Source organism: Neoarius graeffei, chromosome 15, assembly GCF_027579695.1.
Source record: "Neoarius graeffei isolate fNeoGra1 chromosome 15, fNeoGra1.pri, whole genome shotgun sequence".
Lineage (NCBI taxonomy): Eukaryota > Metazoa > Chordata > Actinopteri > Siluriformes > Ariidae > Neoarius > Neoarius graeffei.
The window spans coordinates 61,279,680-61,307,667 of record NC_083583.1 but is presented as its reverse complement, the minus strand read 5'-3'; the positions used below and the strand labels follow the sequence as shown (position 1 = coordinate 61,307,667).

General features: G+C 43.9%; 1 protein-coding gene across 1 annotated transcript in view; it reads left to right on the top strand.

Moving 5' to 3' along the window:
- nkpd1 (NTPase, KAP family P-loop domain containing 1) overlaps positions 1-27,988 on the top strand; it is a gene marked incomplete at its 5' end in the record, with an annotated part of 49,029 nt that overhangs the window by 12,103 nt on the left and 8,938 nt on the right. The window contains 2 exons of the mRNA XM_060940692.1: positions 25,727-25,866; positions 25,978-26,301. Of these exons, the coding sequence (XP_060796675.1) occupies positions 25,727-25,866; positions 25,978-26,301 (464 nt within the window). The remainder of the gene's footprint in view (positions 1-25,726; positions 25,867-25,977; positions 26,302-27,988) is intronic.

Here is a 27,988-nt window from a genome sequence, read left to right as displayed (position 1 = left end):
CTTTGGATGCTGCAAGTCAAGTTCCAATCTGTTTCAATCAGTTGTTTTCTATTAATCTCTTACTTTTATTTGAGGGTGAAAATACCCAGGGCGAGGCTCAAAATACCCAGGCCTGTAGCCCAGAGTGATATAGCCTAATGACACCACTGATAACAATCCTTAATAGTTTCATTGTCATTAAATAAGAGATTAATATATCACATGATTTTTTATTTCATTAAATTATTAATTGCCCTTAAAACTCACAAAAATAATAAACTATTTCTATAGATATATGCTGAAGCCTTATATATAATCCATCAAAAGTATTTCAGCTAGCAAACTTGTAGATACTCAGTTGGCAGGTGGTTGGGGCTTGATTCCACTGCCACCTGCAACTTGGGGCTAAGGATAAAGGCTCAATTTTAGGCTTTATGTAACATGGACCCAAACTTGCAAGGAGAGACTGGTGGACCCAAACAGAAGGCTGCTGGACACTGGCTTGAGTTGAGAGACATGGAAGGTAGGGTGGACTTGGATGAACTTGGGCAACTTTAACCTGATTGCAGACTTGACGGATTCTCACATGAACCCTATGTATCGGGGAGTGAGTTTTCTGGAGTGCAAAGGGAATGTTGCTAGAAGACAGCCAGACCCTCTGACCCAGCTGGTAATTGCACGCAGGTGTGCAATGACATTTGGCAATATGTAACCAGGGACAGTTTATGACAGGCAGGGGATGAAGAAGCCCAAAAGGTGGCCGATGGGAGGTCTTATAGCATGTGCACACAATGTAGGCAGAAACATATGCCCGGGTGTCGGCATCCATAGTGGGCCACCAGAAATGCCTCTTCATGAGGGACAGGGTACAGCTGATTCCTGAGGGACAAGAAGACCAGGAAGTCTGAAACAATTGGAGCACTGAGGAAAGAACAAAGTCTAGCACAAAATAAGTGATTCCCTGTTTGTCTCTTCCCTGAACAGGATGGTCAAACACTTTTTTCATCTTGGTGACAAAGCTAGAGAAAGAAGAACAGTTCATGGTTTGGTTTTCCCACACAGCTGTGGCCCAAGCTAACACATTCCCTCTCAGAAATCCCATGATGTAAGCAATTTTTGATTTATCTGAGGAGTAATTTGATGGCTGTTGCTCAAATACCAGGGAGCACTGCAGCATGAAGAACTTGCAGTTCCTCAGATCACTAGCTCTCTGGCCTGGTGGGTTGATGGGGTTGGAGGGCTAACAGCTATGGGTTGACTGGGCTGGCTGGGCTGAGATAACTGGATGGAGATATATTCCATCTGGTCATGGATCTGCACTCAGCCACTGAGCCAGCAGGGGAGGTCGGCAGGTGGGAAGATGAGGCTGGACTGACAAGTCAGCGATGGAGAAACATGGCTGGGTCATAATCAGCAAATGGCATGGGGGGTTCCTGGAGACATTAAAAAAAACAGATTAATTCCATGTAAAACAATGGAGAGCAAGACTTAGTAGATACATTGCTAGTGGTCTAAGACAACCACAGAGGCTGAAACAATGATCTGGTGGTGTGTAGAAGAGAGGCCAGGTTTTTATACTACAAGGAAATGAGGATCAGGGGTGCCACCATCAGGAAGCTCGGGAGAACAAAATCCATGCCCATGATGCTAACTTACACACAAGCAGGAGAGACAGACAGGGAGAGGAAGAAGAGGAAAAATACAGTGAAGAACAGGATATATGGCTGGAACCATGACACATGTGCATGGGTATCTCCAAAGTATACTTGATTTTGTGGACATGTTCGCACACAAGCAGAATGCATGCACACTACCACTACTGGATGAGTGCATTACTATATGCTCAGTTTCGCAAATATGCAGTCAATGAGGATAGTCCTCATGGACATAAAATATGGGTGCTGACAAAATTCACATCGTGTCTACGTCCGCTGAAGTAGACGTGGGCATTAAGAATAGAGTCACTGCTCAGTGTAAAGACTGTATGTGAAATATTATGCTGTGTGCTGTTAATTATAGCTTAGCAATCTCACTGTAGCAAGGCAACACCCTTTATGCAAACAGAAAACCATGAAAGACAGCTGTATTCCAACATACTCTGGCTAAACTACTATGACATAACTTTAACCCTCATCAAACAGATCTCCCTTCAAATGGGTAAAGGGAATAGTAATATGAAAATTGTTATAGGTTTGCGTCATAAAGTATGCATGTAATATATCAATGTTTATTTTCATCTCTTTCTTAATTATTTCTATCTTTCTGGTAAATTATTGACTTTTTCAAAATGTGACTCATTTAAAATGTGTAAACAGACAGGCATAAGACATCGACCCACATTAGCGTAAGCAGCAAGTGGTCAGGACATATAATGCTACTAGTCATTAGTGCCGTTAGATGTCATCAGCTTCTCTGCTTTTCTTGAATCAACAGGGCCCTCTGATGTACTGACACAATGGACTTCCAACTGAGCAGCTTTGTGGGGCATTTTCTGGCCAACAAATGATTAAGGTTTGATTCAGTTCCAAGAAGAGGCGCAGTTTGTGTGCAGACATTTGCTAATATCACAGAAAATTGAGCCTTCAGGGCAATTCAAAACAAATGTAGCCAGTAAATATGGTTGTGGCAGCGGAGGCGTGGCCGAGCATCAGTCTGTGAATGGAGGACGGAGTCAGGGAAGGTGAGTGGTCATATCGCTACACCTGTTGTCAATTAACATGTGTTTGTGTGTCTCCTCCAGTGACCACGCCCTATAAAAGGAGAGTGAGAAGGGGAGGTCGGGGCTGAGGGCTTGATAGTAGCCTGTGTGTGCGTGCGTGCGTGCTTGCGAGTGCGAGAGAGAGTTTGAGTTGTGTGTTGAAAAGCAACAATAAAAAAATAATTAAGATGCAAACAGCCGCCTGCTGTGCTTCTGTGCTCCACCCACATCAGGATCTCTCTACAGTGGTGCTGAAACCTGGGTCAAGTGTAGAAGGGAACAGCCCCATGGAGTCCTCTCTGTTCAAGGACCTGATCTATGTCCTCGCCACAGCCCATCAGAACCAGCACCAAGTGCTGGTCACCCTCTGAAAGGAGCAAGAATAACGGTTTGAAGCTTTGGTGCTGGCCCAACAGGAAGATCGCCAGGCGTTCTGGTACCTGCTCACGTCGGTGGGGTCCACGACCGCCACTGGAGCAGACCCTCCCCACCTCACCCTAACAAAGATGGGTCCACATGACGATCCAGAAGCCTTCGGTGTGCTGGCACTGCGAGCCATCCTCCAGCATGTTGGCCACTCCCCAGAGCAACAATGGTAGCGCTTTCGCTCGCTGCGCTTGGAGGAGGTCGGCCTAACATTCGCGTTTGGGCAACAACTCCGAGACGCCTGCTGGCGGTGGCTGAGGGCAGATGACTGCAACACCGAAGGAGTGATTGACCTGGTGACACTGGAGCAATTTGTTGTGCGACTTCCAGAAAGAACAGCGGAGTGGGTCCAGTGTCATCGCCCAGCGTCGCTGGACCAAGCTATTGAGCTGGCAGACCACATGGCGGCAGTTCCGACGGCAGGAAGGCGTGTCCCCTCTTCTCTCTCTTCTCTTTCTCCCTCTCCCTCTGCTTCCCATCCTTGCCCCATTCCCCCACCACAGAGGCGGGGGCCGGCTCCCCCCCAGCCAGCCCAGCACACCCATGGTGTCCTCCTGTTTTCCCTTTCCTTGTCTGTGTCTCCTCCCCCCAAGGTGAGTGATGTCTGTAACACCGGTGCAGAGGAAGAGCCTGGGCCAGTGTGCTGGTGCTGTGGGGAGCCGGGACACCTCCAGCATCAGTGCTCCGCGATGGAGGTGGGTGCAGTTGTCCGGGTCCCTGACGTGCCAGAAACCGTCCTCGATCGGGCTGGAGCATATCATATACCGGTAAGTGTCCAAGGGGATACGTACCAGGCTTTGGTGGATTCCGGCTGTAACCAGACGTCAATCCACCAAAGCCTGGTGCAAGGTGAGGCATTGGAGAGAGCACGAGTGGTGAAGGTGTTGTGTGTGCACGGGGATGTTCACAACTACCCTTTAGTGTCCATCCATATTCTATTTCAAGGGGAAAAGCATAGTGTAAAGGCGGCGGTTAACCCTCATCTCACCCACTCGCTGATTTTGGGGACTGATTGGTCAGGTTTTAAGGAATTAATGATGCACATAGTAAGGAGTGGGTCCTGCAGTAATCCGTCTGGGGAAAGCCCCGGAGTAGCATTGGCAGGAGAAGCTGTCACAGAGCGATCTACGTCAGCACCGCGTCAGGGTGATATGCAGAGTGAGGAGCACCCTGCCCCTCCTCCCTCTTTCGGGGATTCCCTTGGTGATTTCCCGTTAGAACAGTCGTGAGATGGGACTCTGCGGCATGCATTTGACCAAGTGAGAGTAATTGATGGTCAAATTCTCCAGCCAAATGCGATGCTGGCCTTCCCCTACTTTGCTATGATTAAGGATAGGTTATATTGAGTGATGCAGGACACTCAAACTGGCGAAGAGATAACACAGTTATTAATTCCAGAGAGCCGCAGGGAACTCATATTCCAGGTGGCTCACTTTAATCCCATGGCCGGACACTTAGGGCAGGATAAAACACTAGCCCAAATAATGGCCCAGTTCTATTGGCCAGGGATTTGCGGGGATGTCCGTCGGTGGTGTGTGGCATGCCGCGAACACCAATTAGTAAATCCTGTGGCCACTCCAAAAGCGCTTTTGTGCCCTCTCCCCTTAATCAAGACCCCTTTTGAAAGAATTGGGATGGATCTTGTCAGGCCATTAGATCGGTCAGCACGGGGATATCGCTTTATTTTAATTATGGTGGACTATGCAACGTGATACCCAGAAGCAGTGCCTCTCCGCAATATCTCAACATGCAGTATTGCGGAAGTGCTCTTCCGCTTTATCTCCCGGGTTGGGATTCCAAAGGAAATCCTGACAGACCAAGGTACTACATTCATGTCATACACACTGCGCGAGCTGTATGGGTCAGTGGGGATTAAGCCTATCCACACCAGCGTCTATCACCCACAAACTGATGGCTTAGTGGAACGTTTTAATCGAACTCTCAAAAATATAATTTGGAAGTTTGTAAGCAAAGATGCACATAATTGGGATAAGTGGCTCGAGCCCCTATTATTTGCAGTACGAGAGGTCCCGCAAGCCTCCACAGGTTTTTCACCATTTGAATTATTATATGGGCATAAGCCGCGTGGCATTTTGGACATGCTATGTGAAAATTGGGAGGAGGGGCTTCACCTAGTAAAAACGAAATTCAATATGTTCTTGACCTGTGTGCCAAACTCCACACACTCATGCACTTAACCCAGAGGAATTTGCAGCAGGCGCAAAAACATCAAGTCCGACTGTACGACAGGGGCACGCACCTTAGGGAGTTCACACCGGGAGACAAAGTACTCATATTACTGCCCACATCAAGCTCCAAATTGATTGCCAATTGGCAAGGGCCCTTCAAGGTCACACTGCGAGTTGGGGACGTCGACTATGAGGTGAGGCGAATGGACAGGGGTGGGGCATTGCAAATTTACCACCTCAATCTATTAAAACATTGGAATGAGGAGGTCCCCGTGGCGTTGGTGTCAGTAATCCCAGAGAAGGTGGAGCTGGGGCCAGAGGTTCAAAAAAGAAAATTGACATCGCCCACCACTCCGGTCCCCTGTGGAGACCACCTCTCCCTGGCCCAACACCCAGTTGCAGAAAGAATTTTCCGACATGTTTTCACCTCTGCCCGGCTGCACCCACCTCATAGAACACCACATTAAGATGCCCCCGGGGGTGGTAGTACGCAACCGCCCTTACCGCCTGCCCAAACACAAAAAAAAGGTGGTCCGGGATGAACTCAAGGCCATGCTTGAAATGGGCATAATCAAGGAGTCCCACAGTGACTGTAGCAGCCCAGTGGTCCTGGTCCCCAAGACTGATGGGTCGGTCCGGTTCTGTGTGGACTATAGGAAAGTCAATGCAGTGTCTAAATTTGATGTGTACCCAATGCCTCGCATTGACGAGCTGCTCAATCGATTAGGCACTGCTCATTTTTATTCGACACTGGATTTAATGAAGGGATATTGGCAGATCCCCTTGACTCCTCTGTCCCAAGAGAAAACAGCCTTTTCCACACTGTTTGGCTTACACCAATTTGTCACACTTCCTTTTGGGTTGTTTGGGGTGCCAGCTACGTTCCAGTGGCTTATGGACAGGGTCCTCCACCCTCACACCACCTACGTATCTCAATGATATTATCATCTACAGCAATGACTGGCCATGGCACCTCGAACGCCTTAGGGCCATCCTAAAGTTGCTGAGGCAGGCGGGTCTCACAGCTAACCCAAAGAAGTGTGCAACTGGGTGGGTGGAAGTACAGTATCTGGGTTTCCACTTAGGCAATGGGCAGGGGCGTCCCCAAATTAATAAGACGGCAGCGATTGCGGCCTGCCCAAGGCCCAAGACCAAAAAGGGGGTGAGACAGTTCCTGGGGCTGGCTGGCTACTATCGTAGGTTCATACATTCAGACGTCACCAGCCCGCTGACTGATCTCACTTAAAAGGGAGTGCCAGATCCGGTCCAGTGGACAGAGCAATGCCAACAGGATTTCTCTAGGGTAAAGGCTGCACTGTGTGGGGGGTCCACTGTTACACTCCTCTGACTTTTCTCTCCCTTTTATTTTACAGACAGACACATCGGACAGAGGGCTAGGGGCCGTTCTGTCCCAGAAGGTGGAGGGGGAGGAGCATCCTGTGCTGTACCTTAGCCGAAATGCAGGAAGGCAAGTACAGCACAATAGAGAAAGAGTGCCTAGCCATCAAGTGGGCAGTCCTCACCCTCCGGTACTACCTACTGGGATGCCCTTTCACCCTCTGTTCGGACCACGTGCCTCTCCAGTGGCTCCACCACATGAAGGATGCCAACGCGCGGATCACCCGTTGGTATCTTGCCCTCCAGCCATTTAAATTCAAGGTGGTCCACAGGCTGGGGGCGTAGATGGTGGTGGCAGACTTCCTGTCCCGTCAAGGGGGGGTCCACTGCAGGCCGGACGGCTCCCCGGCCTGAGTTAAGCGGTGGGGGTATGTGGCAGCGGGGGCGTGGCCGAGCGTCAGTCTATGAATGGAGGGTGGAGTCAGGGAAGGTGAGTGATCGCATCGCTACACCTGTTGTCAATTAATGTGTGTTTGTGTGTCTCCTCCAGTGACCGTGCCCTATAAAAGGAGAGTGAGAAGGGGAGGTTGGCGCCGAGGGTTTGATAGTAGCCTGTGTGTGTGTGTGTGTGTGTGTGTGTGTGTGCGCGCATGCACGTGCACGCGAGAGAGTGAGTTTGAGTTGTGTGCTGAAAAGCAACAATAAAGAAAATAATTAAGATGCAAACAGCTGCCTGCCGTGCTTCTGTGCTCCACCCACATCAGGGTCTCTCTGCAATGGTCTTTTTTTCATAAGGTCAAATTTGCATGCGCAGGGAGTGCCAGAATATATCGTCCCATTAAAGCATGTAATCACATCCTAGAACATGACCAAACTATCTTGGCACCCCCAGTTAGCATGTAAGACCAAGTGCCAATGCAAATGACAAGTAATGACTAACTGTTATGGCCATTGTGATTTTATCCAGCATTTGTTGAACATTGCTTAAGATGGGCAACTATGTATTTATTGTAAGAACAAGTCTAACTAATCTGCAATGTTTGAATAATTTAGGGCCTGCTCCTCTCTTCTAGTGCCTTCTATGACCTAGTGGATTAGATGAAAAGTGCTTGCTGAAAGAATATGACAAAGCTAGCTGCAGTTTTTGTATTTCTGTATCCTTAGTTTCTTAAGATCTGAGCCTTCCCCGCCACTCTTTTCATTGCATAGGCAAGGAGGAAATGGAGGTTTCAGCCACTGTAGCAGAAGAAAGAATGATAGAAATGAAAGAATGGATCATTCTCTTTCTCACCTGCTCTTTAGGAACCTTGCTGCTGGATATGTTCACTGTTGCATTTTACATTTCATCTTACGTCATTCTTTTATATCTCCATCTTTTCCCTGATTATCTATTCCTACTAAACAATGAGAATGCATGACTCTTCATGCTCAAGCACCATTTTGGAGAGAAAATGCCTCCCGCTGAGATAGACAGGGTCCATGGGACATGTTCTAATTGGCTGTTCTGAGTGACATGGGTGTCTTAATGAATGCTGATGACAGTGTGCTAGAAAGTAATGGAGCTTCGTGGGCAAGCTCTGACTTGACTATTTCAATCCTGTGTGCTTGGGCCAACAGGATTGCCAGAGTGTGTAAGATGATCATGACTGGGTAGTCATTATAAGCATTGATGATCCTATTAGTGCTGAGAAACCAGCCAGCTTCTAACAGTGCCCTTTATTGCCATAGAGACAGAAAGCATGCTCTTGGCAAAAGCTTGTTATGGCATTGATAGTAGTGCCCCTTTTCCCTAATGAATGCTCTTACAGGGAAACAGAACTAGCCATTAACTGTTTGCGATAACAGGGGATGTGGACAAGAACACATACTTCCACATATGTACAGGAAATGCATGGTTATGCACATACCTATACATTGATTTTGCTCATCATTGACTACACTTTCTTCAACTTGCTCTATTAAATAAGCTCACTGTCCCCTGATGAAAATCAGTCTGAAAATAAGAGCCAATGCCTTTCACTGTGCCATATATAGAAGAAAATAAAACATTTAAAATTCAAACAAGCATACAAAGGAAAAATAACACCCTTAGGGCTTAAGGGGAATGCCCTTCAAAACACACTATCCCTTGATGTACTGAAGTTTATGAAGTATCTGTGTTCCTGCAGCTCATCAGAAGGCAGGTTAGTTCTATTTTCAGCCATCTCAAAGTGGAAGACTTCTCTTCTTTTCTTCTCTGCTGCTGTCCAAACATAAGTAAGTAAGTAAATAAACAAACAAACAGATAAATACACAGGACAAGACAATCTGAATTTTATAGTCTATTGTAAGGCTGAATATACTGTAGCTATAAGTAGTTTAAAAAAAGGAACTGAAAGGTAAAAAAGTGTATAGTGAGGGAAAGCAGTACATTTCCAGTAGTATCTTTACATGGAAGGCAGCATTCAGGTTTCTAGCACACTTGTCCTGTGTCCAAAATTGCTCCCTGATCACTATATAAGGCACTATATAGTGGGGACGCCATTTTGTAGTGCTGTCCGAAACCTAGTGAGGATTATTTACACCCTACAGTGGATATTAAAAGTGTACACACCCCATTAAAATGATAGGTTTTTCTGATGTAAAAAAAAAAGAGACCACGATAAATAATTACAAAACTTTTCGCACCTTTAATGTGGCCTATAACCTCATTCATTATCATCTCATTATCTCTAGCTGCTTTATCCTTCTACAGGGTCGCAGGCAAGCTGGAGCCTATCCCAGCTGACTATGGGCAAAAGGCGGGGTACACCCTGGACAAGTCGCCAGGTCATCACAGGGCTGACACATAGACACAGACAACCATTCACACTCACATTCACACCTACGGTCAATTTAGAGTCACCAGTTAACCTAACCTGCATGTCTTTGGACTGTGGGGGAAACCGGAGCACCCGGAGAAAACCCACGCGGACACGGGGAGAACATGCAAACTCCACACAGAAAGGCCCTCGCCGGCCATGGGGCTCGAACCCAGGACCTTCTTGCTGTGAGGCGACAGCGCTAACCACTACACCACCGTGCTGCCGGCCTATAACCTGTACAATTCAATTGAAAAACAAACAAATCAGATAGGGGGAAAATCATCTCATCTCATCTCATCTCATTATCTCTAGCCGCTTTATCCTGTTCTGCAGGGTTGCAGGCAAGCTGAAGCCTATCCCAGCTGACTATGGGCAAAAGGCGGGGTACACCCTGGACAAGTCACCAGGTCATCACAGGGCTGACACATAGGCACAGACAACCATTCACACTCACACCTACGGTCAATTTAGAGTCACCAGTTAACCTAACCTGCATGTCTTTGGACTGTGGGAGAAACCGGAGCACCCGGAGGAAACCCACGCGGACACGGGGAGAACATGCAAACTCCACACAGAAAGGCCCTCGCCGGCCACAGGGCTCGAACCCGGACCTTCTTGCTGTGAGGTGACAGCGCTAACCACTACACCACCGTGCCGCCCAGGGACAATCATAAAAAATAAAAAATGTACAATAAGCTGATTGCACAAGCGTGCACACCCTTAAACTAATACTTTGTTGAAGCACCTTTTAATTTAATTACAGCATTCAGTCTTTTTGGGTAGGAGTCTATCAGCCTGCTACATCTAGACTTGGCAATATTTGCCCACTCTTCCTTGCAAAAGTGCTCCAAATCTGTCAGATTGTGAGGGTATCGCTTGTGCACAGCCCTCTTCAGGTCACCCCACAGATTTTCATTTAGATTTAGGTCTGGGCTCTGGCTGGGCCATTCCAAAACTTTTTTGGGGTGATTGTCATGCTGAAAGATGAAATTCCTCTTCATCTTCAGCTTTCTAGCAGACACCTGAAGGTTTTGAGCTAAAATTGACTGGTATTTAGAACTGTTCATAATTCCCTCCACCTTGACTAAAGCTCTGTTCCAGCTGAAGAAAAACAACCCCAGAACATGATGCCATCACAATGCTTCACCATGGGTATGGTGTTCTTTTGGTGATGTGCAGTGTTGTTTTTGCACCAAACATACCTTTTGGAATTGTGGCCAAAAAGTTCAACCTTGAGGGCGGCACAGTGGTGTAGTGGTTAGCACTGTCGCCTTACAGCAAGAAGGTTCTGGGTTCGAGCCCAGCGGCCGGCGAGGGCCTTTCTGTGTGGAGTTTGCATGCTCTCCCCGTGTCTGGGTGGGTTTGCTCCAGTTTCCCCCAAGGGCATGCAGGTTAGAAGAAGAAGAAGAAACATTTATTTGTCACATGCACACTTCAAGCACAGTGAAATTCATCCTCTGCATTTAACCCATCTGAAGCAGTGAACACATGCACACACACCCAGAGCAGTGGGCAGCCACACTACAGTGCCTGGGGAGCAGTCAGGTGCTACTGTAGGTACCTTGATCAAGGGCACTTCAGCCCAAGGCTGCCCCACGTTAACCTACTGTAACTGCATGTCTTTGGACTGTGGGGGAAACCGGAGCACCCGGAGGAAACCCACACAGACACAGGGAGAACATGCAGACTCCACACAGAAAGGCCCTCGCCGGCCACTGGGCTCGAACCCAGAAACTTCTTACTGTGAGGTGACAGTCCTAACCACTACACCACCGTGCCGCCATGTTAGGCTAATTGGTTAGGTTAATTGGTGGCTCTAAATTGACTGTCGGTGTGAATATGAGTGTGAATGATTGTCTATGTGTTAGCCCTGTGATGACCTGGCGACTTGTCCAGGGTGTACCCCGCCTCTCACCCATAGTCAGCTGGGATAGGCTCCAGCTTGCCTGCGACCCTGTAAGACAAGATAAGTGGCTACAGATCATGGATGGATGGAAGTTCAACATTGGTTTCATCAGACCATAACACATTTTCCCACATGCTTTTGGGAGAGTTGATGTGTTTTTTGTTTTTTTGCAAAAATTTAGCTGGGCCTGGATGTTTATCTTTGACCCTACCCCATAGTCCAGACATATGGAGAATACGGGAGATTGTTGTCACATGTAGTACACAACCAGTACTTACCAGAAATTCCTGCAGCTCCTTCAGTGTTGCTGTAGGCCTCTTGGCAGCCTCCCTGACTAGTTTTCGTCTTGTCTTTTCATCAATTTTGGAGGGACATCCAGTTCTCAGTAATTTCACTGTTGTCCCATATTTTCTCCATTTCTTGATGACTATCTTCAATGTGCTCCATGGTATATCTTATGCCATGGAAATTTTTTTTCACCCTTCTCCTGACTGATACCTTTCAACAATGAGATCCCTTTGATGTTTTGTAAGCTCTCTACGAACCATGGCTTTGGCTGTATGATGCAACTGAGTAAATATCTGAACTTTATTTGGGGTTAATCAGAGTCAATATTAATTGATGGTAGGTGTGAACCCAATGCTGTAATTAAATCAAGACTGAATGCTGTAATTAAATCAAAAGGTGCGTCAATAAAGTATTAGTTTAAGGGTGCGCATACTTATGCAACCAGCTTATTGTACATTTTTTTATTTTTTATGTTTTTCCTCCTAACAGATTTGTTTGTTTTTCAATTGAATTGTACAGGTTATAGGTCACATTAAAGCTGGGAAAAGTTTTGAAATTGTTTATCATGTTCAGGGTGGCATGGTGGAGTAGTGATTAGCACTGTCGCCTCACAGCAAGAAGGTCCTGGTTTCCCAGCGGCCGGCGAGGGCCTTTCTGTGTGGAGTTTGCATGTTTTCCCTGTGTCTGTGTGGGTTTCCACCGGGCGCTCCAGTTTCCCCTACAGTCAAAAGACATGCAGGTTAGGTTTATTGGTAGCTCTAAATTGACCGTAGGTGTGAGTGTGAATGGTTGTTTGTCTCTATGTGTCAGCCCTGCGATAACCTGGCGACTTGTCCAGGGTGTACCCCGCCTCTCGACCATAGTCAGCTGGGATAGGCTCCAGCTTGCCTGCGACCCTGTAGGACAGGATAAGCATCTACAGATAATGGATGGATTATCATGGTCTCATTTTTTTTTACATCAGAAAAACCTGTCATTTTAACAGGCTGTGTACACTTTTTATATCCACTGTATATAGTGCACTCAAAGTATCCCACAATGCATCATGAAAAGTAGTGTACAACCGATGGTCACTAACCAAAGCAATATATCCCATCACCATTATGCATTGTGGTCATACTGAAAGAAATCAAATTAAAAGTCTCAAATTTGATTTAACAAAAGGCTCCGGCAAAGAAAAAAGTATTCAGCCTTGGTTAAAAAAAACTGAAAGATGCAGGTACTTTGTATTGATTAATGTGGGAAATATGTTCAGTATATTATGTATTTATCACAAAAATACATGCATGTATTTATTATTTTGAAAACCCACCAGCCGACTGATCTGGCACGTTTTAAGTGTGCGACAGTAATGACATAAATACCAGCGCGACGGACCAGTGTCCAAAAGCGTTTTTTTTTTTTCATTTTCCAAATGAGCTCACTATACAGTGGTGCTTGAAAGTTTGTGAACCCTTTAGAATTTTCTATATTTCTGCATAAATATGACCTAAAACACCATCATATTTTCACACAAGTCCTAAAAGTAGATAAAGAGAACCCAGTTAAACAAATGAGACAAAAATATTATACTTGGTCATTTATTCATTGAGGAAAATGATCCAATATTACATATCTGTGAGTGGCAAAGTATGTGAACCTCTAGGATTAGCAGTTAATTTGAAGGTGAAATTAGAGTCAGGTGTTTTCAATCAATGGGAAGACAATCAGGTGTGAGTGGGCACCCTGTTTCATTTAAAGAACAGGGATCTATCAAAGTCTGATCTTTACAACACATGTTTGTTGAAGTGTATCATGGCATGAGCAAAGGAGATTTATGAGGACCTCAGAAAAAGCGTTGGTGATGCTCATCAGGCTGGAAAAGGTTACAAAACCATCTCTAAAGAGTTTGGACTCCACCAATCCACAGTCAGACAGATTGTGTACAAATGGAGGAAATTCAAGACCATAGTTACCCTCCCCAGGAGTGGTCGACCAACAAAGATCACTCCAAAAGGAAGGTGTGCAATAGTCCGCAAGGTAACAAAGGACCCCAGGGTAACTTCTAAGCAACTGAAGGCCTCTCTCACATTGGCTAATGTTAATGTTCATGAGTCCACCATCAGGAGAACACTGAACAACAATTGTGTGCATGGCAGGGTTGCAAGGAGAAAGCCACTGCTCTCCAAAAAGAACATCGCTGCTTGTCTGCAGTTTGCTAAAGATCATGTGGACAAGCCAGAAGGCTATTGGAAAAATGCTTTGTGGACGGATGAGACCAAAATAGAATTTTTTGGTTTAAATGAGAAGCATTATGTTTGGAGAAAGGAAAACACTGCATTCCAGCATAAGAACCTTATCCCATCCATGAAACATGGTGGTGGTAGTATCATGGTTTGGGCCTGTTTTGCTGCATCTGGACCAGGACGGCTTGCCATCATTGATGGAACAATGAATTCTGAATGATACCAGTGAATTCTAAAGGAAAATGTCAGGACATCTGTCCATGAACTGAATCTCAAGAGAAGGTGGGTCATGCAGCAAGACAACGACCCTATGCAGACAAGTCGTTCTACCAAAGAATGGTTAAAGAAGAATAAAGTTAATGTTTTGGAATGGCCAAGTCAAAGTCCTGACCTTGATCCAATCGAAATGTTGTGGAAGGACCTGAAGTGAGCAGTTCATGCGAGGAAACCCACCAACATCCCAGAGTTGAAGCTGTTCTATATAGCGGAATGGGCTAAAATTCCTCCAAGCTGGTGTGGAGGACTGATCAACAGTTACCGGAAATGTTTAGCAGCAGTTATTGCTGCACAAGAGGGTCACACCAGAAACTGAGAGCAAAGGTTCACATACTTTTGCCACTCACAAATATGTAATATTGGATCATTTTCCTCACTAAATAAATGATCAAGTACAATATTTTTGTCTCATTTGTTTAACTGGGTTCTCTTTATCTACTTTTAGGACTTGTGTGAAAATCTGATGATGTTTTAGGTCATATTTATGCAGAAATATAGAAATTTCTAAAGGGTTCACAAACTTTCAAGCACCACTGTATAGTCCTCTATATAGTAATTCCCTATATTGGGAGTAGTGAACAATTTCAGACACAGGATTGGTGTCACATGTGTACAGTGAGTGAAAAAGGCAGGGAAGAAGCTGACAAGTTTGATGAATGAGAATGTGTGTGTGTGTGTGTGTGAGTGAGAGAGAGCGAGAGATGAGTGAAAGCCCTGGAGGGCTGCCAATGTAATGGGACACATTTTGCCTACGGTGAGGATGATCTGTGGGTAGCTCTGCCAAGTATCTTAAAACACACACACACACACACACACACACACACACACACACTATTCTTTCCCACACCTATTTCTACAACTCCCTGGAGCAACTCAGCCATCCATAACAGTGCACAGAGAGAAAGAGAATCAGAGTGACTGGATTTTACAGGCTTTGCATGTTTGGTCTGCACAAACATGGCTTTCCACCAGGCACAAGCTGTCACTTGAAAGGTTATTGAATCAGTAAGATGCTAATCAATATTCTACCACCAACACACTGCAAAAATTGATATCTTAGCAATTGAAAATATCTTGAAAATAGTTGAAACAATCTAGCATTTCCCATTAGAAGAATACAAGACACCAATTCTGAGATTGTTAAACCTTGTTCTAGATTACAACCAACTTATTCTAAGATGTCTTATCAAGTAAAAATATCTGTCCATGCAGCAAGATAACTTCACTAGTATTAAGTAATTTTCTCCTCAAATTCAGTTTTCAATTTTTTTTTTTTGCAGTGCACATACACTGCAAATTATTTGGAACTTGCCAAGATTTAAAATCTCATTTTTCAACAGGATAGATAATTTGCCTTGTTTTAAAAGTTATTTACTTATTTTTAATCATTGACATTACATTATAATCTTAAATTAAGCATGAACATGGCATTTTGTCTCTATTAGTCCAGGAATCTTAAAACTAAGTGAATAACTGTTAAAATAAGCTAAATTAGTTATCTCACCAAAGTCTCACCAAAATAAAACTTGTTTCAAGATTCAGTAACAAACTCAAGTTGTTTGATTTAAGAATTGCACATAAGGCATCTGTTGAAAAAACATTTTTTTTAAATAGAATGGCTCTGACTTCAAACATGTACAAACAACATAAAAGAGAAACCATACAACCTTAACCACAGCTCATGATACAATTACACATTTTTAGTAGAGATGCAACAATTGTAAAAATCAGGCCCGATCTCATCTCATTATCTCTAGCTGCTTTATGCTGTTCTACAGGGTCGCAGGCAAGCTGGAGCCTATCCCAGCTGACTACACTGCAAAAAATGGCCTTTCAAAAATAAGAAATAAAAGATTAAAACAAAGCATATTTGCTTGAATCAGGTGAAAAAAATCTGCCAATGGAACTAGTCAAATTTGACTTGGTAAGATTTCTTAAAGTAAGATGAAAAATCGAACCTGTTTTTAGATTAAATAATTCCAAAATAAGATTGGGGAACTTATTATGCGAGATCTGATTAACTCAAAATAATCAAAATAGTTCTTATACCAAGATCGTACTTCTTACATTTAGCCATTCAAGTCATTTTTATTTATTTCATTTTAAGGGTATTTCACTTAAATTCATGACAAAGTCTTAGTAGTAAAAACTGAATTTAAGATAAATATACTAATATTAGGATTGTTAAATTCTACAACTAAGCATTGCTAGCCTAAAAGATTCTCCTTTTGTGACCTGTAATTAGTAAAATACTCTAGATATGAGACCAGAGACTATCTTGAATCAAGTTGACGACACGTGTAGCATTGCAACAAGTTTTTTTTTTTTCCCCATTTCAACATTCAAACATTAAAATGTCTCTTAAGATTCCACTTCCCCAGGACCTCAGGCACCAAAAAAAAAAAAGTCTACGCATTTTGACTTACAGTGCTTACACAACGCCAAAGCAACAGTGCATTTTGGGGGCACTGACTATTCATGTGTATGAGGGGTTTACAAGATCAGACACACAAAAAAAAAAAAAAAAACACTGAACTTAACTCACAGCATTCTAAAAAGACCTCATTAAAACGCCCTCCACTCACTCATAGCCTTTTTGAAGGTACTTGTCTGGTCTAGAGTATGTACAGCATCTACAGTAGAAGGAGCTCACTCTGAATGACTGAGAAAACAGTCGCAGTAAACTTAGGATATGTAAGGTGGAGTTGAATTGTAATGAAAGATTCAAAGATTTCAGTAAAGTTCATTTATTCCCAAAACAAGCATACTTTGTTTTGTTTTTTTCTTGAAACAAGATGAACCGCATTTGACAAATGTCCAAAATGTACTTACTTGTTTAAAAAAAAACTTGTTTTATTTTCAAAGGTGCTCCAAATAAGATTTTTTCAAGACATTTTGTCTATACAAGATTTTCAAGATGGACTGTCTAAAAACTAGCCCTTCTAGCTAAATGAGGTTTTGCTTGTTGGGCAATTATGTCTTGTAATAAGGGTAGCTAGATGTTTTGACTTGAAAATAGACAAATAAACTTCCTAAGATTTTTTATTTTTTTCAGTGTAGGGGCAAAAGGCAGGGCACACCCTGGACAAGTCGCCAGGTCATCACAGGGCTGACACATAGACAACCATTCACAACTACGGTCAATTTAGAGTCACCAGTTAACCTAACCTGCCTTTGGACTGTGGGGGGAAACTGGAGCACCCGGAGGAAACCCACACGGACGTGGGGAGAACATGCAAACTCCACACAGAAAGGCCCTTGCCGGCCACGGGGCTTGAACCTGGACCTTCTTGCTGTGAGGCAACAGGGCTAACCACTACACCACCATGCTGCCCTAGGCCCGATCTGATGTTTCAAATATTTGATAGCTTATTCTATATTTATTTCATGTCCTCTTTGTAATTTTTGGTGTCTGTTTTTCACATCAGCTATGAGATTTTATTTATTCAAATAGTTGTTAATAGTGACTGAAACATGTCTTACCCACTGCATGTCTCAGAGTTATATTCCCACACTGCTGACACACTGCTGACTTTCACATGACCATGAAAACAAAGAGAGTTTGTCAAACATAGGACTTCTTCAGCCCAATAAAGAAATCTCTTTTCAGAATCAGCTGTTAGCTATACTAGCATGCCAGCATTAAGCTGATGTGGCACAACAGATACACATCAGCTACTGACATTGGTTCATGGAACATTTTTTTGTTGATGGCCGATGCTCGTCAACAGGGCTGATATTGGCAGATATCTATGTTCAACCGATACATAGGTGCATCCCTAATCCTCAGGCCGATTTCTATGGGCAATAATATCACAAAGACTATATTTTATTGGCACACTGGCAAGAGTGGTGGCGTACCTTGTGTCTGATTAGCCAAAGAAAAACTGATGATGCAGATTATCAGTTCGGGCATTGAACCCAACCAACTGAACTGAACTGAACTTATTGGCACAAAAACACTTTCTCTGAAACTAATAGAAAAATATGAAGTGTAATCAATGAGCTCATGTACTAATTCTGTAGCCTGGGCAAGAGTGGGCACTGCCACTTCATATGCCAGTAAGTTTTGATTCAAATTCAAAGTTTTATAGCGCTGGTACTCAAAAGCAACAAAAGAGGAATCAATCAAAAATATATCCTTAATCAGGCCAAACACTGGGAAAGTGTCATCCACATCTGTAAAAATCATAGACTTCCCATGTATGTACTTATCGCCATTGAGTATATACCATTTCACTGAGACAACAGATTGCATGACCTCTACTCCCCAAAAATCTTTGACTTTTCTCTTAACGTATTCAGTATTTGTAACAGCTGATACAGACCTGATTCTTTTTCATTTGCAAAAATTGGATGCTCAATGTTTATTTCATTCTGACAACATTCAAGAAACTGATTGTGGTTTGCTAGTGATTTACAAACATTTTTAAAATTTAACTTAGAAGCCCAGTGTTTAAAATAGCAGTGCTTTGCCTCAAAGCGCATGCAAGTACTCCTTATTAAAGTACCAAGGGATATGATTTGACTAGGAAGATGCAACATGTCATGCTGCTTGGGTATTCCATTCGCTTCAGGGAAAAGTTGTTTGAACTGATACAAGTGTTGCTCAATCATACTTTTAAGCCATAATATGCTTTGTAAAGAAATAATGGGAGCAAGGACTAGAAGAAGAAGAAACCTTTATTTGTCACATGCACACTTCAAGCACAGTGAAATTCATCCTCTGCATTTAACCCATCTGAAGCAGTGAACACATGCACCCAGAGCAGTGGGCAGCCCAGAGGTTCAGTACCTTGCTCAAGGGCACCTCAGCCCAAGGCTGCCCCACGTCAACCTAACTGCATGTCTTTGGATTGTGGGGGAAACCAGAGCACCCGGAGGAAACCCACACAGACATGGGGAGAACATGCAAACTCCACACAGAAAGGCCCTCGCTGGCCGCTGGGTTCAAACCCAGAACCTTCTTGCTGTAAGGCGACTGTGCTAACCACTACACCACCGTGCCACCCTATCTGAACTATCTCAATTAACTTCATAATAAATTTAACATACTCATTGTCTACATCATTCAAAAGAAAAGGTAATATTTTTAAAAGTATTAACATCTGTCCACAAGACTCTTTCAATCTGTTATCATTAGCTGGTAGAGTGCTGACACTAACAGGGCAAGATTTATCCCGCATATCGAGAGGTGAGTAAGGAAAATTTTGAATGGCTGAATTAAACTCATCTAATTCTATCTGTTCTGACAGAAGAAGGTGTTTTAATACAAGCTTAACTTCCATTGGTGCAACACCTTCAAAAATAACATGCATTACATATGCCCTGTGGAGTTTGTTTGATCAGGTCAAATGCAGGAACATCAACTAGTCTGCTTCTTCTGTTAATCCCGTAAGTGGTTTTGAGGGACGCTTTCAAGGAATCTGCACTAGGCTTTGTCTGTTTCAAGACACTGTCTGATATGCTTTTCCAGAGTTTTTTCAACAAACTTATTCTCCTCAAAAATACTTTGCATATCCTCAAAGGTGCATTCATAGTGTCTACATTTGTTATAAGCAAAACTGACACCTTCTTTAAAGCCAGCAAGCTCATGTTGGGCAAGTGTGTCTCCACATATGGCTATCACAGCACCAAACAACTCATTGTCACCATTAGGCATTTCAATCCTTACACCACTGTAAAGCAATGTTAGATCTTGAATTCTTTTTAGTACAACATCAACAACCCCCTGAGAAATATTGTTCACCTTAGCAATGGCAAGGAGTCATATTGCAGCCAACCTTGACCTAAATTTTGGAGCAATGTTACCTAAAGCCTCACTCACAACCCACCGTAAGGGCTTTGGACACGCACGGGTCGCACGGTTTGGTAGCTCGCAGCTGTGCCGCAGGGTCGAGGTGAACCCGGGGGAAAGTTTGGGGGCAAAGTACAGGCAAAGTACTTGTCAAGTACAGGTTACACACTTGACTTCCTCAAGGTGTGGGAAAAATTGCACCATTCGCCCTTAGAAAGCATATATCTGACGCGTGTGATCAGTATGTGTTCAGTGAGTGTGGAGTGTGTGTGACTTGGATTTTACCAGTTTCCTGCACTATGAGTTTGGGCCGCACTTGTGAAGCGTGTGTGATGCATGTGATCAGCACATTACAATCACTCATAACTTGTGTGTGATACAAGCCAGGAGTGGGTATAAAACTAGCGTGTCTGCAGAATTCTGCATCTGTCTTTCGGCTGAAGAACATTGGATATTTTGTGGGAAAAATTTTAAAATTTTCAGTGTAAAGTTTAGAAAATGGGACCCAAGAAGAAGCGAGCAAAAGTGAAGTAACCCAGCCTGAAACAGCAGCGGGGGAGGAGGAGGAAGAATTTGATGATGATGGTAGCAGCACCGGCGAGCCCTGCACGGACAGGGAGAAGCATGCCTTCAAGCTGGCGGAAGTCACAGCACCCCACCAGAGGTATTTTCACAAGTAAATACACGTGCTTTAAACATTCATTTCAGTATCTATATGCTTATGTAATTAATATTATATATGCTGATTTTCATGTATGTTTCAGCTAACGACCCCCAGAAGTGAGGACATTGCAATCCCATCATTGCTGTCAGGCCATTGTGCCATGCTCAGTGATAAGGACAAGGACATCCCGGCACCCCGTCCCACCACTCAGCAGCAGTAGGAGCAGGATAGCAGCTTGGAGTCAGAGTGTGTTTCAGTGCCCAAACTGTTGGGCTATTTAGTTGGGAGTTTTTACAGTGTAATTGTGGCAGTGGGGGCGTGGCCAAGCATCGGTCTGTGACCGGAGGGCGGAGTCAGGGAAGGTAAGTGGCAGAATCACTGCACCTGAGGTTAATTAATGTGTTTGTGTGTCTTCCCCAGGGACCATGTCCTATTTAAGGAGAGAGAGCGAGAGCAGAGGGAGCTCTCTCCCCAACCAGACGACTGGAGTGTATGTGTGTAGTTAAGGCTGAAAAGCTATAATAAATGGGTTTTGTGAACTTAGTTCTGGTCTGCCATCCTTCTGTGCTCCACCCACCCATCCGAACTGCTACAGTGGTGCCGAAACCCGGGACTTGGAGCGCAGAAGCAGAACAGCCCCATGGAGTCCTCCCCTTTCGCCGACCTGGTCCACACCCTCGCCACGGCCCAGCAAAGCCAGCACCAGGCACTAGTCGCCCTCTGGAAGGAACAGGAACAGCGGTTCGAGGCCCTCGTGCTGGCTCAGCAGGAAGAGCGACAGGCGTTCTGGCACCTCCTCGCGTTGGTGGGGTCCACCGCCGCGGGCCCATCCCCCTTCACCCTGACGAAGATGGGCCCCCAGGACGACCCCGAGGCCTTCCTCACGCTCTTTGAGCAGGTAGCAGAGACCTCGGGGTCGCCGGTGGAACAGCGCACGGCGTGCCTCCTCCCCTTGCTAACGGGAGAGGTACAGCTCCCCGCCGACTGCCAGCTGGCCTACGCAGACCTTCGCCGGGCCGTCCTCCAGTGTGTGGGGCACACCCCCGAGCAACAACGGCAGCGCTTCCGCGCTTTGCGCTTGGAAGAAGTCGGCCGGCTGTTCGCGTTTGGCCAGGAACTCCGGGATGCCTGCGGGCAGTGGTTGAGGGCCGACAACCGCGACGCTAAGGGGATCATCGACCAGGTGGTGCTGGAGGAGTTCATCGTGCGCCTACCAGCCGGAGCTGCAGAGTGGGTCCAGTGCCACTGCCCAGCATCGCTGGATCAGGCAATTGAGCTGGCGGAGGATCATTTGGCGGCTGTCCCGATGGCAGGACAGCAGACAACCTCTTCTCTCCGCTCTATCTCTCTTGCCACCTCTCCTCCTGTGTCTCATACTCGCCCTGTTCCCCCACCGCGGAGGCGGGGGCCGGCTCCACCCCAGCTGGCCCACTGCACCCGCGGTGCCCTCCCGTTTCTCCCTTCTGTGTCTATCTCTCCCCCCCCCCCAGGTGAGTGAGCCCCATAGCACCAGTGCGGAGAGGAAGCCCGGGCCGGTTTGCTGGCACTGCGGGGAGCTGGGCCACCTCCAACAGCAATGCTCGGTAATGGAGGTGGGCGCGGTGGTTCAGATCCCCGACGCGCCAGGAGCCGCCCTCAATTGGGCCGGAGCGTATCGCATACTGGTGAGTATCCAAGGGGATACACCCATCCATTCCTTGGTTCCTCCCCAATATATATATACACCCAGAGTCTTGCCCCTCGTGTCACGTGCAGGTCGCGTGCACTGTGTGCAGGTCGTGTGTGCTGCACGCACACCACACATAGGGGTAGAAAGTGAGATGTACTTCTGTCTTGCGCACCACACAAATAGCAAGTGTGGATACTTGTGTAGTATTTCTGAGGCACGTCACTCATACAATGACCGTGCGTCACTCATGCGTCTTACTGTCATCGCAAAAAGCCCCTACTAGCCATGCTGCTGTCTTGGTTCAGGCGTACAAAAGGAGTACGGGTCCTGTACGTAGTGTATGCGTTCTTGATTTGTCGCAAGACCCGTAGAATTTGCATGTGCAGGACCAAAAGTCTCTACAGACAGTCTGCGACCTTCTACGGCGCTGAACACACGCAAGTGTCGCACAAGTCTCAAGCACGGTTTTGCCAATTTTTTTTTTACTGTAGACCACCCGTAGCAGCCTGTACGGCGGGTTGTGAGTGAGGCTTTAACTATAATAAAACAAGCAATTTATTTGCAGAAGCATGGGACCCTAAAGTGTTACATATTTCAATTTCATCTGTGTACAGTATTATTTGCAATGCATTCAGCCTTTGAGAAAATAAAGGGTGAGATGTAAAGAGGGCCCCATCAGTAAAATCATACAAGAATCCCGCTCTGCTTCTTTGTGGTACAGTGTTCAACATGGTGAAGATTCTGGAATTGGTCAATAATTGCTTTAGACTTTGAATTACATAGTACATAGTAAAAACTTTTGTTTCTTATGGACACGACCCTTGAAAGACCTCGCTTTCCCCAACAAATCTTGTGGGACACTACTACTTCCTCTGGGTTGACTGGATTAAATAGTTCCTGAATGGTCCTATTCTGTCCATATTGCAGTGGTGGAGAAAGGATCTATGAACGTATCAAACGTAGCCAAAGCCTCATCTTGTAGCTGAGTGGTCATCCCGGGATGCTCTTCAAACACCCTTCTCATTCTCTCCCACAGTGCATCCAGGAGGACAGCTTTATTGTTGCAGTATTGTTGCACCCCTGAGATGACACTGTTGACTGTTCTCTGTGAAAATATTTGAAATTCATATTAATTTTTTTTCAGCACTATAAATCCAAACCAAGAGGTCCACAATATACACTAACACATTGAAAGGGATTGCCATGATAAACAAATAGGATATTAATTGTATAAATGTATTGGTCCATCAGGACAAACTTACCTGTGGCAAGTGGCACTGTTCCTGGACACTGATGGCAAAAGCTGCAGCAGATCTGGCAATGTCAGGTCTGGTTGTGGATGTTACAGCAACAGCTTCTTCCTTTAGAGAATAATAATAAAAAGCATTTTTTTTCTTTTTTCGGGGAGACCAACACTATTATGGTTGTGTTTGACTTAAACTAAAGCTGTTTTTTGGTATCTTATTGTAAAAAATAATAAATAAATAAAACAATTTCTTGAATATTTAAATAGACAAAAATACTATTTACAAGACAAGACAAAGGAACAAATCCAAAGAGGTGCAAGAATAAAATTGACTCCAAACACATGGCAAATAAGTAGCGTTGTTACTCAGCAAATAAGCAAGTTACTCAGCAGGTGTCATCGGTTACTGTTGATAATTACTCCTTAAAAAAATAAATAAATAAATGACTAGGGGTGACTCCAAATTGTGAAAATTCAATGATTTGTTGGAAAGAGCCTCATTCCTCTGCCCATATCATAGTCAAACACCTGCTTATGAAACAAGGATCATTCCGTTCCAGCTCTATGGGGGTGTTAAATGTCTAATTTTACATAGATTTGTCTGTTTTCTCTAAATAAATCATCACTCATAGACTATCTTGGTATAAATATCAACTTATTAGTACTATCAATGCAATTATGAAAATAACTCATGTACCTTTAATTAGGGCTGAACAATTAATCAAAATTTCAATAAACTCGCAATATGGCCCAGTGCAATTTTCAAATTGCAATTGTGCAATATTTCTTTATGGTCAAATGTGTGTCAAAATACCATTTTAATTTAAATATTTTGCAGCAGAGGTGCAATTTTGGTAGGACCATGATTTTATTAAGACATATAACCGCATTTCAATTATCTGCCACAAGGGCTGCTGGTCAGCAAGCTAACCAACATTAGCCATTGTCAACTTTTGCTAGCTTACTCTGTAGGAGTGAGCCAGAGAATTCCGTTAACTCGGCATGGATGAGTTTGATGACACCATACTGTCGGTGTTGGAGGGTGTCACGTTTTTCATTTGTTAGCTGGTTAGCTAAGCAGCGTTAGTATCTGTATCTTTGTACGCAGGATTGTTAATGTACTTTATTTTTTTCGCAGTCCGGTTTCCAGCAAATCCTGTGCTCTGATTGGCTGGTGAGCGGGTCCGTATCCTACGATACGGACCCCGGTTACAGACCTCTGGTGACTCGCTCGTTCACAACAACAACAAACATAGTAGCATTTGTTGTCAACATTTATCTTTTTTTATAAGATTTATTTATAAGATTATCAAAAATCTTATAAATTTTTGCCAGCATTTCTCAGGAGAATAGCATTAATTTTACAGCATGGATAGCGATAACAACAGTGTTCACAGTGAAAGTGAGTTTTACTACCCTGAAGAAGAAGAAATAAAAGAAAACATTTCAGGAGAAAGCTAAAACCTGTAACTGTTGCTAACGCCGAGCAAAAACATGGCTGAATCCTGAATGACTCAATTTTGTATAAATAAGGGACTACATAGGCGGCAAAATGTAGTTTTTTTTCCTGCCATGGAAGTGCACTTGTATACTGAGGAGGAAGCAATTTGCATTACAGCCGTGAATGAGGATTCAAAATGGCGGTTCGGCTCGGTTTTCTCTTTTGCGTGCTCTCGTTTTCTGTTAGAATTTGGTAAAGAAAAAAATAAATATATTATTTACCAGCTTAAGGTTGGTCCGTATGGTGAAATACCGTGACCTCGGCCTTGAATATTGACCTCAGCCCAGAGGGCCTCGCTCAGTACTTTCAAGACCTCGGTCACGGTATTTCACGATACGGACCTCCCAGCTGGTAAATAACATATATATGTACTGTGAGCTGGATAATGCTTGTCTGCAAAAAAGGCCATGGATAACAACCATCATGAGAGAAAATAAGTAAAATTATTTAAGTTCTCAGCTATTAGTTGTTTTTGACAAAATATACCTAAAGCATTATTGTGTACAATTTAATGTACCCAAGTATTAAAGGTATAAGTAAAATAAATCATACTGCACATATATTTAAATGTACAATACACTTTCTATCGTATATGTGCTTCTAACATGCAGCCACATCAAGACAAATAAATGGCAACTTTTTATGTGACTAGGAGCTGGAAAATGTCTCATCTAAATTTAGATATGTCTCATCAGTTTACAGCTGCCAATATTGATGAGGAGGCTTTGAAAATCCTTAGCCGGGATGACCTGAAGGATCCTTTTTCTGGCCCTGAAAATTTTCTCCAAAGAAAGAAGCTTTGGGATTTCATCAGTCAAAAGGTAAATTCACATTGAACAACTAATGGGATTATTATTTTCCAAATTGTCTCACGTGATTAATGTTCTTAATTGTATTTCATCATTATTTTTTATCCTCAACAATTGTAATAGTGTGAAAGTACTACTGACCAAGATGCCAACACTTGTAGTGGAAGTGGGATTATACGCTCAACTAGTGCTGTGCCAGCATGCCAACCTCGAGCCTCCACTCCCATATCCCAGACTACTGACAAAACAATGAAAATGCCAGACCCACCAGAGTATGTGGTGTACACAGATTCAGAGTTGGACATGGTGCACAGTCAGTACTTTGAATTGCTCCGCAATGGAAAGGAAAAGGGCTGTAAGATGTCTCAGGAGCTCTGTTGCAGACTTGTAAGGAACACAGTCACCAGCATGGTTGCAATCCTGTGTGCTAGTCCCATGGGGAAAGAAGTAAAATACCCCTCCAAACTTGAAATGAGAGCAATGTTACAGAAGATGGTCAACTATTACCCAATGTTACGTGATGCTGACACACATATGTCATAAGTAAGTAATGTTTTTTTTCCCTTTAAACAAAACCAAACTGTGAGTGGGACAGCAACAAGACACACAATTTATCAAACATTCTTTTACCACAGCTGACCATCTACACCAAAATGTACAAGCAACTCCAAAATATGAGGTCCCCAAGGAAGAGGCAGGGCTCCATGCCGCAACGAGGCAGGGCCAAAAAGACTCTGTTCAGCTCAAACAACACAAACAATGGGACAGATGGTGGCATAAGTGGCGACACAAGTGGTTCAAGTGATTATACCAGACTTCTTGAAAGCAATGATGATTTCAGCGAGGACAACTCCAGTACAGGTATGTTCTTAAAGTAGGAAAAAATGAAAGTGTGCTTTTATAGTACTGGTTTCTGTACATCTTAAAACATTTTAAACCTGTAATGAGACTACAGTTGCCTCCATTTCATGATCGAGAGTGCATTGCAAAGCACGCACAATATTGGATATTTGCCTGTGCTTTCCAGTTATAGTTTCTTATAGTTAAATTTAGAAACTTTTCAATTATTTTCCCCAGAAAAAGTGTCCCCACTGCAGCTACCCCCCAGTGTGCCAAGGAAGCCAAACAATAGCACCCTGGCTTCACTGCTACCATTACAACTCAGCCTCAGTCTCCTCACCCAGGACAGTGACAGCTCCACCAACTGCACCTGCAGAGGATGCTGTTGGTAAGCCCACCATCACCCTTTGCCATCTCTCAGCCTGCTCTCTACGATAGATCTTGATTTTTAGATCAAATTACTTGAAAATTTTTTATCCATCAGCTCACAGTCATTGTCCACACTGATGTGAACAAAATTAAACAAATTACTATAGTGTCCAAACTTCATTTGATTTGACCTATTATTTTACAGTAAAGCATCTCAAACATGCATGTATCATAATGTATTTTTATAAAAAAATTAGTTGTTGAAATGGATAAAGTAATTTAAATTGTCAATTTCTAAAACTTCATTAAGAAATTACTGCTCTACTCAAGCTTTTATTGTCTTTAAGACTTGACGTTGGCAGAAATGTTACAACCCCGATTCCAAAAAAGTTGGGACAAAGTACAAATTATAAATAAAAACAGAATGCAATGATATGGAAGTTTCAAAATTCCATATTTTATTCAGAATAGAACATAGATGACATATCAAATGTTTAAACTGAGAAAATGTATCATTTAAAGAGAAAAATTAAGTGATTTTAAATTTCATGACAACAACACATCTCAAAGTTGGGACAAGGCCATGTTTACCACTGTGAGACATCCCCTTTTCTCTTTACAACAGTCTGTAAATGTCTGGGGACTGAGGAGACAAGTTGCTCAAGTTTATGGATAGGAATGTTAACCCATTCTTGTCTAATGTAGGATTCTAGTTGCTCAACTGTCTTAGGTCTTTTTTATCGTATCTTCCATTTCATGATGCGCCAAATGTTTTCTATGGGTGAAAGATCTGGACTGCAGGCTGGCCAGTTCAGTACCTGGACCCTTCTTCTACGCAGCCATGATGCTGTAATTGATGCAGTATGTGGTTTGGCATTGTCATGTTGGAAAATGCAAGGTCTTCCCTGAAAGAGACATCGTCTGG